General features: G+C 30.2%; 2 protein-coding genes across 2 annotated transcripts; one reads left to right on the top strand and one right to left on the bottom strand.

Annotated features, from left to right (window-relative positions):
• Positions 1–359: 359 nt before the first annotated feature.
• On the top strand, positions 360–3,139 carry HELRODRAFT_155886 (hypothetical protein; the record flags this gene model as incomplete). The annotated part of the gene is made up of 3 exons (XM_009024467.1): positions 360–649; positions 877–1,556; positions 1,617–3,139. The coding sequence occupies 3 exons, from the start codon at positions 360–362 to the stop codon at positions 3,137–3,139; spliced, it is 2,493 nt and encodes an 830-aa protein (XP_009022715.1).
• Positions 3,140–5,829: 2,690 nt separating this feature from the next.
• Positions 5,830–8,689, bottom strand: HELRODRAFT_162184 (hypothetical protein; the record flags this gene model as incomplete). The annotated part of the gene is made up of 6 exons (XM_009024466.1): positions 5,830–5,875; positions 5,941–6,036; positions 6,733–6,803; positions 7,144–7,246; positions 7,677–7,786; positions 8,678–8,689. 6 exons carry the CDS (start codon positions 8,687–8,689, stop codon positions 5,830–5,832), a joined length of 438 nt encoding a protein of 145 aa, XP_009022714.1.
• Between the last annotated feature and the right edge of the window lie 622 nt (positions 8,690–9,311).

The following is a 9,311-nucleotide window of genomic DNA, read 5'->3' as shown; positions in this document are numbered from 1 at the left end:
ACAAATTAAATTACATACAAAATTTGTAAGTAATTTACAAATTATGAAATTACATTACATTACATTACATTATTACAATTACAAACATTGATAAATAAAATGAAAATCATAAAATCAAAATGATATTGATTTTTTAATTAAAGTTAAATATTGTGAATATTATTATTAAATTTAAATATAATTATTTCAAATAATTTTAATAATATAAAAAAAATTAAACTATTTATTAAATATTAACTAATTATTATTAAATCTAACTAAATTAAAATAAATATCAGATGTTATTTAAAAAGCTTTTAATTTATTATATGTAGTATTTTTTCAAATTAATGTTTAATAAATTTTTAAATTTTACAGTTATGGAGACTTGTTCGCACTTGGATTTGTTGAAAAATTTCTCACTTGATGAACTAAATCAATTCAAAAATCCCCATTGCTCATCATGTTTGGCTCCCAATCCTAATTTATGGCTGTGCTTGCAACCTATGTGTAACTACATAGGTTGTGGAGAATCGGTGAAGGACCATAGTTTGCAACATTCACAGCTTAGTAAACATCCACTGATCATTAATCTTTCAACTAAAAGGTTGTGGTGCAATGTCTGTGAAATGGAAGTACACTTGAAAATGTTCAGCCAATATTCTCAACAGTTAGTTATTTGTTTTTCTAAGTTTGGTTTTGTTAATAGTTTGATATAATTTTGCTAATCTGTTTGATAACATTACTCCCTAAGAATGGAAACAAGTAGATGACAATAATATAATTTTAATATTAATTTTAATGAAATATTTATTGACTTCATTTTATTATATGAATGAATTTCAATCACAGCAGTGTTTCTCACGGACCTGCAGCTGCAGCAACTGACAATGGTAGTTCATACCAGGAGCTGAACATGTTCTTTTGTGATGATTCTGATGATTCATACATTGAAGATAAGATGGCACAACCTCGTGGTCTGGTTGGTCTTATTAACTTGGGCAACACTTGCTACATGAATGCTGCTATACAGTCACTATCCAACTGTCCACCTCTCACACAATTTTTTCTGGACTGCCCTGGTTATGTAAATTTGGCAAAAAGGCCTAATATATCTAAAATTTTTATGAGGTTAATGGCAGAGATTTGGCATAAAAACAGACCTAGGCAATTGAGTCCAACAGGTTTGTTCAGTTGCATCAAGCAACTACATCCCATGTTCAGGGGATTTTCTCAACATGATTCACAAGAGTTTCTAAGATATTTGATGGATAACTTACATGAGGAGCTGAAAGAAATTATCATTACACCAGTGGAATATGACAGTCAAAGTGAAAATTCATCTACATCTAAATACAGTGTATCAAAAAGTCTTACATCTGACCTTGGTTATGATACATGTGAATCTGTTCTGGCTAATGACCAGGCTTCTGTTGCTGTTAGTTGCAACAGTAGCAGTTCTGGCTTCACTCAAAAAGAATTTACCTCAAGAGACAATGTTGATGAAGAAAGTCATGATAGTGACAACACACAAATTAATTCAGATGAAAATTTTGAGCATGTTGACGAGAACGTATGTGGAAACACTTCTGGAATCACGTTAATCATTGGTGATGATCATTCAATATCATCATCAGTTGCTGGTGAAATGGAAAATTATTCAAAAGACATACCACCTAGAACAAGATCACAAACAAGTTTAAGAGCGGATATGTTTGATAACATCAGAGAATCAAATGAAATGAACAAATTACATCAAACACCAGAATATTCTAGTATTATATCTGATATATTCGATGGACATATTTTAAGTTCAGTTCAATGTATGACATGTGAAAACATTTCAACCACCAAAGAAGTTTTCCAGGACCTATCACTGCCAATTCCAAGTTCAGATCAAATACCTGTTATCAGGTCTTCAAATGGAATTGTTTTGAGTTCCCATGGTTCATCTGATGACCTGCTAGCTAAGAGGCCTGGTTGGATGTCGTGGTTTTATAATTTATTTCGAGGAATGATATGGGGACCTTCAATACATCTACAAGACTGCTTGGCAGCATTTTTTTCTGCTGATGATCTCAAAGGTGACAACATGTACAGTTGCGAGAAATGCAAAAAGCTAAGAAATGGTCTGAAATATTCAAAGGTTATGAAACTTCCAGAGATTTTATGCATTCATTTGAAGAGGTTTCGACATGACTACACGTTTTCATCTTCCTCAGCTAGTAAAATAAGTAGTGCTGTTGTGTTTCCTGTTGAGAGGCTAGATATGCAGCCATATTTGCACAAGGATTGTAAAGACTCCGTGACCTCTTATTGTTTGATAGCTGTCATATGCCATCATGGAACTGCTAACGGTGGACATTATACAGCTTATGGTTTAAACACAATTAACAACACGTGGTATGAATATGATGATCAAACTGTTACAGAAGTTGACATACAACAGGTTGAGCGCTCACAAGCTTATGTATTATTTTATCAAAAACTGGATGATGAAATAAATATATTAAGGGAGAAAGTTCAATCTGTCATGAAAATTAACAACAATGGTTTGATGAAATTTTATATATCACGCAAGTGGCTGTCAAAGTTTAAGACATTTTCAGAGCCTGGTCCAATAAACAACTACGATTTCTTGTGTAGGCATGGAGCAGTCAAACCTCAATATTCTTCAGATATAATGGATTTAGTCATAGAGTTACCACCAAGAATGTGGGAATTTTTCCATTCAACATTTGGAGGGGGACCTTCTGTCAACCATTTGTTGACTTGTGATACTTGCAAAGTGGAGATTGAATCTCTTAAAAAGCGCAGAGAGTACGAACTCAACATGTTTCTGCAACTGAACAGAGCTTTTAAAGAAAACGAACCAGGAAACAGTGCAGTTGTTGCGATAAGCATGACATGGTTCAGAGAATGGGAGAACTTTGTAAGAGGAATCAGTGACATCCCACCAAAAAAAATTGAAAACTCTCATATTTGCACAATGAGGTCAAATTCTTCGAGTCCAGTGTTACTACAAAACTCTGATTATGGGCAGATGGGTGAAGATACTTACAACTTTCTCAGTGATTTATATGGTGGTGGTCCTTTGGTTTATGTGCAGCAAAGAATCTATCAGATGAGGCTTTCATCATCAAACTCAGATAATTATTAAATTTTCTTAATAAAGATTTAACAGTCATTTGTGTATCATTCATTCCACTATTAAATGTTTTATATTTGTTTTAGTTTAACATGATTTTAATTATTGAAATAATTTTTAATATATCATTCGTATGTAAAATAAATCATAGATCAACAACATTGAATTGAGAGTTATTGTATTAATATTTTTTGAAATGAAACTTTCAAAATTGTTTGTCTGAATATGCCCAATATGAAATTTAAGGGTTTATTTTTATCTTCTTAACATCTCCTATTGAGTGAAGATAAAACACATTGGACTGGATCACCTGCAAATTAATTAAACATAAAGCTAAATTAAGATGTGACAATAGTGATAGTAACTGATATAATTTTAAATGTCTTTAAGCTTAATAAACAGAAAAGATGTTGATTACAATTTACAACAAGACTTACAAAAATGCAGGTGGCTGCAAAAATTACAAATGAAACTCCAAGCTGCATATTAAACTTTGCATTCCTTTTATTGTAATTTTCTTGCCAAGACCCAGCAGGAACAGGAAGGTCATTAAAAGTTCCTTTGTGTTCCTTCAACACAGCTGACATATCACTGCCATGGCCTGAACTCTGACGAACTATGTTATAACAAAAAGAGATTACAATCATATAACTTTCATATTTAATTATTTTGGATGTTTTCAAACACTTTAAAAATTGTTTAAACTACAAACATGATGGATTCACCCAATTTAAAACTTGAAAAAACCAAAAAGTAGGTAGGTGCAGATGCCATTTGATTTGGACTTTAATTATTAAAACTTAAAACATTGATTTTACCATTGGTTGATTGTGAGACAAATGGAAAAAAAGCATAAAATATAAAAATCCATTATCAGCAATTTGCTCACCAAATTATAAAATAATTTAATTAATATTAAATTTATTTTAATCAAATGAGCAATCAGACGAATAAATAAATGTTCTGAAATCAAGTGATTCTTTCCATTTGGCAAGTAAATTAACTTAATTTTTAATATTAAGAATTTAAGATTAACCAACCTGATTATTAAATAATTTAATTTTAATTAATAATATTAATGACCTCGAAATAATTAATTAGGTTAAAATTAATGACCTTAAAATATTTAGAATAATAAAACAAAAAAAAACAAAATAAATGTTCCACACTAGCCATTGTTTCTGACGACGGGTCTCAAAGACCTTAAAACCGCACCAAATCTTGTAAATGACATTCTTCGTCAAGCGAGCGAAAATGAATCGATACAAACCAGTGCAAAGAGCAAAAAGCGAAGAAGTATAATAAAGAAATGTCAGAGATTTTGTCGGAGTCGGGGTTTTTTGAGAGGCCGTGTCGGAGTCGGATTTTTTTATCCGATACCGGAAAATGTCATAGTTATTTCTTTATGAAATTTTTTTAAGATCGATTTTTTTAGAAGATAAATATAAGTAGCGAGATGCAATTATTAATAATACTAAAATAAATGCTATTAATGTAACTAAAATCACATAATTTTTTTTCAGTAGATACGTTTTAAAACATAAAAAAAGTAATTTTAATATGAAAAACAATTACATTGACAAATTTTAAGTGTTTTTGAAAATATTTGTATTTAGTAGTGATAATGTGAAATTGTGATGCAAAAGTTTAAAAATTTTTCGGGAGTAGGAAACAAAAACAGGATTTTTTTGAGAGGCCGGAGCTGGAATTTTTGAGATGCCGGAGTCGGATATTTTTCATCCGACTCCGACAGTCTTATAAATATTTAATCTAGCTGATAATGATGATATGGGTGATAGCGTTTAAACGTTTTTTTTTTTGACTAAAGTCAATCAAAAATCCAAATTTGAAAGCGAAATCGGCGTATATGCACAAACACACGCACATATCGTATATACATTCCATAAATTTCTTTAGGTCTGCTCGAAGCCATGGAGTCATCCTTGATAGTAATCTATCAATAGATCTGTATATTAAACGGTTCACCAAAAAATATTCTTGTCACTTTCGCTTTCTACGAAATGTGAAAAAATCACTTGATTTGCTAACAGTCATTCAATCAATCAATAAGTTTCTAAAGCGCCATTTCCGCGATGTGCAACAGCGATCCTCAAAGAATTTTATAAACCGACGGGTCTTGAGATCGGATCAAAACTTTGTAAGTGATGGAAAAGTAGTTAGAGGTGATAAAATGTTCTAGAGATCAAGGGCCATAAGAGCATACGCAGATCTAGAGTAAGAGTGTTTAACAGGAATCAGAAGTTAAGAAGAACTGACAACAAGAAAACGATCGTAAAGGTTTAATTAATATATCTGATAAGTTATCAGGAAATAATTTAAATTGAGACTTGTACATCGATATGCAAATTTTAAAAATTATTCTACGTTCTATATGTAGTCAGTGTAAAAAAAAGGATATGAGAAAATATAGGGACACGAGCAACTAGACGAGTAGTAGAGTTAAAAGCTTTCTTTTCTTACAGGATAGAGTGTAGAATCAGGAAGACAATAGTAAAATGAGTTACAATAATAATGTCTTATATTCTAATTCTGAATGTTTTGACATCAATTTTTTAATTCACGGTTCAAAATCAAACTCACTCAATAAATTTATTAAAAAAGTGCGCTAAGTTCGATGAAATTACAACAGAGAATTAGTAAACGTACAATTTATTGATTTCATTAAGATGAAAATGAAATGCTTAGGAACCACGGGATGTGAATGTATCAACATCACTTGATATATTGCTGAAATGAAATGTAAAATAAACAAAATTTCAATTAACAAATAAATTACAAAGATAATTCTGTACCTTCGATCTTTAGCATTTTTTACAATTTCTTCATACAGCTTAATGTTTTTTGCATCCACATTATCAAAATGTTTTTTCAGCTTATATTTTGAATAGCTGAAATATTTTGAAACAATATATATATATATATAAACAATAAATTGGGAAAACAAGCATAAACGCACTTATATAGAAAGATGAAGTGTAAATAACCAAACGCTATTATTAACAAGCAGACGGCAATTATTCTTGCGTTCGATTGCTTTTTAATGTCTTGAATGGTTGAAGAGAAATTCTCAGATTGTTCATTGAATTCTGAAGATCTGGTTCCATGTTTTGGATGCCAGTATGTTGAACTGGAAATCAAATTGTATTTTTTATCATCATCATCGTAACCACCATTGTCATTATTATCATCGTCATTACAATCATCATCATCATAGCATATCTTTAAATCAGATATACTGTTAAACTACGGTGTCCATGATAAATACGGCAATCATAACTCTTTGAAAAAACTTAGAATGACTTGAAACAATTGGTCAAGCAGTACCAATACATCAATACTTCATTAAAAGAGGAATATTGGGACAGAAACTCAGTCTAAATTTCCATTAAACAGTATTGCACTTGCTCACACTTCAGAAGCATTCATAGGGTAATAATTCCCACTCCATTCCGAGTTCTCTTACCCGGCGAAACTGAAGACCCATCCTAGGTGTTAGATGCATACGCTCCAGCCTTAATCCAACATATCTTGTATCGTTACATTAAGGGTCGTGTTTCATATGTTCAAAATAAGTAGGTTGTGACCTGTTTATAAAAGCTACTGCAAGCCTTACAAAGACGGATCCCTGCTTTTGATGCTCTATCCCCGACACCAGCTGAAATCATGCAGCAATGACTGGTTTCATTAAAAATAAATACAAAATGTTGCTTCGTAAAAAATAACAAAGCCCACCAACTGATAATGCTGATTGATGGAAGACGAATTTGGATTTCTGTGGTGATTATAATGAGATTTCAACATTAAATCATATTTCCTTCGTTTCAATGGTTTACTCAGCACAGAATATGCTTCATTTATTTCAACAAACTTATTATGTGATATTAATTTCTTGTTAATGTCTGGGTGATGCTAAGTAAAAATTGAAAATTTTTTGGTAATTTATATCAAAAGTTAAGACATAGTTAAGGTTAAAGGTTTGAAGTATAGCAAATTACTTGTTTGGAAAGCTTTAAGAAGGCATCTTTTATATCTTTAGCACTAGCATCTTCAGAAATTCCCAAAATTTCATAATGGTTCCTAATTTGTCTTGAATAAAAACTAAAGTAAAAGTTTTTTGCCAGATTTTAAAAATCATCACAAACATCAAAAATTAAGAAAGAATTGAAAGATAATCCAATTGATTTATAAAAATATTAACATATGAATCATGCTTGCATAAACGGTGCCTTAGCTTAGGATAAGAGATAGCAGACTAAATAACTTAATTGACTATTAGGTTACCGATAAAATTCAACATGAATGAATTTAATATATTGATAGGTAAAATAAACTCACTTTGAAAAAATTAACTTTTTGTTTACAACATTATTATTAAAACATTGAAATAATTTTAAAGACATGTGAAAAAATTTATCAGACAGTCCTTTGCTTTTTTTTTTAACTTTATTTATTTGACGGAAAGTTCCTTTTGTAATAATCACTTATCATGGGAAATGGATTAAGATTTCGTTCTGATTCTTTCACAAACTTAGTATTGAACTGTAATCTGTACCAGCCGTAATGGAGAAGGACCAAGGATGGTATGCAAACAAATGTTACTTTGTATCTCTTCACAAAATCAACGATTTTATTCATTGTCTAATTGGAGAAATTAGTTTTTGTATAATTGATAAATTAAAATAGATTTTAAAATCTACCATATCTCCAAAAGGTAAAAAAGATTGAATAAATGTTAATTTAATTTTTATACAGTAAAGAAATTGATTGTATAACTATAACAATTTATTTAAAAAATTCAAGTTGAATAATTTTTTGAAATTTTTTAGTTTTAGTTTAGTTAGACTTAGTTTTAGTTTAATGTAAAACTTAGCGTAAAGCCTTAAAGAGTAAGTTATACTCATTTAATATATATATTATATATATTAGTATTAAACAATTAATTAGTATTAGCCTAATACTAATTAATTGTTTAATACTACTACGAAATAGCCTAATTAATTAATACTATTAGGGCCTAATAGTATTAATTAGGCTATTTGGCATTCATTAATAATTAAACTTAATGTCTTAATAGTTAATTTAATGCTAATAAAAAATCTTTTTTATTTATTCTATTCCATAGTATTATTATAAAAATTTATAACCTAAGCAGTTACTAATTGAAATTAAAATCAATAAATAAAAATCAAAATAAATAAAAAAATTATTAAACAATAAAAAATACGCCGAACCTAGCGACACGGCGGCCGTTTCCGAACGTTAAAAAATTATAGAAACGGCGGCCGTTTCCAAATGTTGAAAAATTATCGAAACGGCGGCCGTTTCCGAATGTTGAAAAATTATAGAAACGGCGGCCGTTTCCGAATGTTAAAAAATTATAGAAACGGCGGCCGTTTCCGAATGTTAAATAATTATAGAAACGGTGGCCGTTTTCAAATGTTAAAAAGTTTTATAGACACGGCGGCCATTTCCTTACGCAAAAAATTGTGGTCACGGCGGCCGTTTTTCAATAAAGTTCGCTCACCTTACGTGGAGGTACATGGTATGCTCAAAAAATCATCTAATTAAATTGCATTTTATAAATCATAAATAAATGAATGTTTTCTATAAATATTCGCTTTTAGTGAATCTAATTGATTTTGAATGTTTTTCTATGCATTATAATTGCAGGTTGCTTTTTTTACAGATTACTTATTTATTATATTATATCTGTACTGCTTGTTTTAATTATAATTTCTAAATTGCCTTTTTTTATAGCACATTTAAGAAAATACATAAATTGTTAGAAATGTCACTTATCCGATTAATTTTAAATACAGCTTTGAATTGCCGGATGAGTTTTTACTTTCAAAACGTTTCAGACGAATTGTATTTATTAAACATTGAAAGGAATAACGACGACAACACTAATCTACAACATAGTATATATCCAATAATATACAGTCATACATAAAATGTTTTATTATATTGTTCAGCTATTATTTCCTGCATGTTTTACAAAACCATTCTTTTTTACTTGGAGGCCTTTTGATGCCTGCACAAGAACGGTGGAACCACTTGAGACAAGAATCACAGGAAACACTTCGAACATCCCTAAGATCATTGCTACAGGTTCCACACATCCATTCTTTATTGGAACATTTATTAATCATTTCGTTCAAAA

This window comes from Helobdella robusta (genome assembly GCF_000326865.2).
Source record: "Helobdella robusta unplaced genomic scaffold HELROscaffold_4, whole genome shotgun sequence".
In the NCBI taxonomy this organism is placed as follows: Eukaryota; Metazoa; Annelida; class Clitellata; order Rhynchobdellida; family Glossiphoniidae; genus Helobdella; species Helobdella robusta.
Note: the sequence above shows the minus strand (reverse complement) of the source record. Positions and strands in the feature narration are given on the sequence as shown.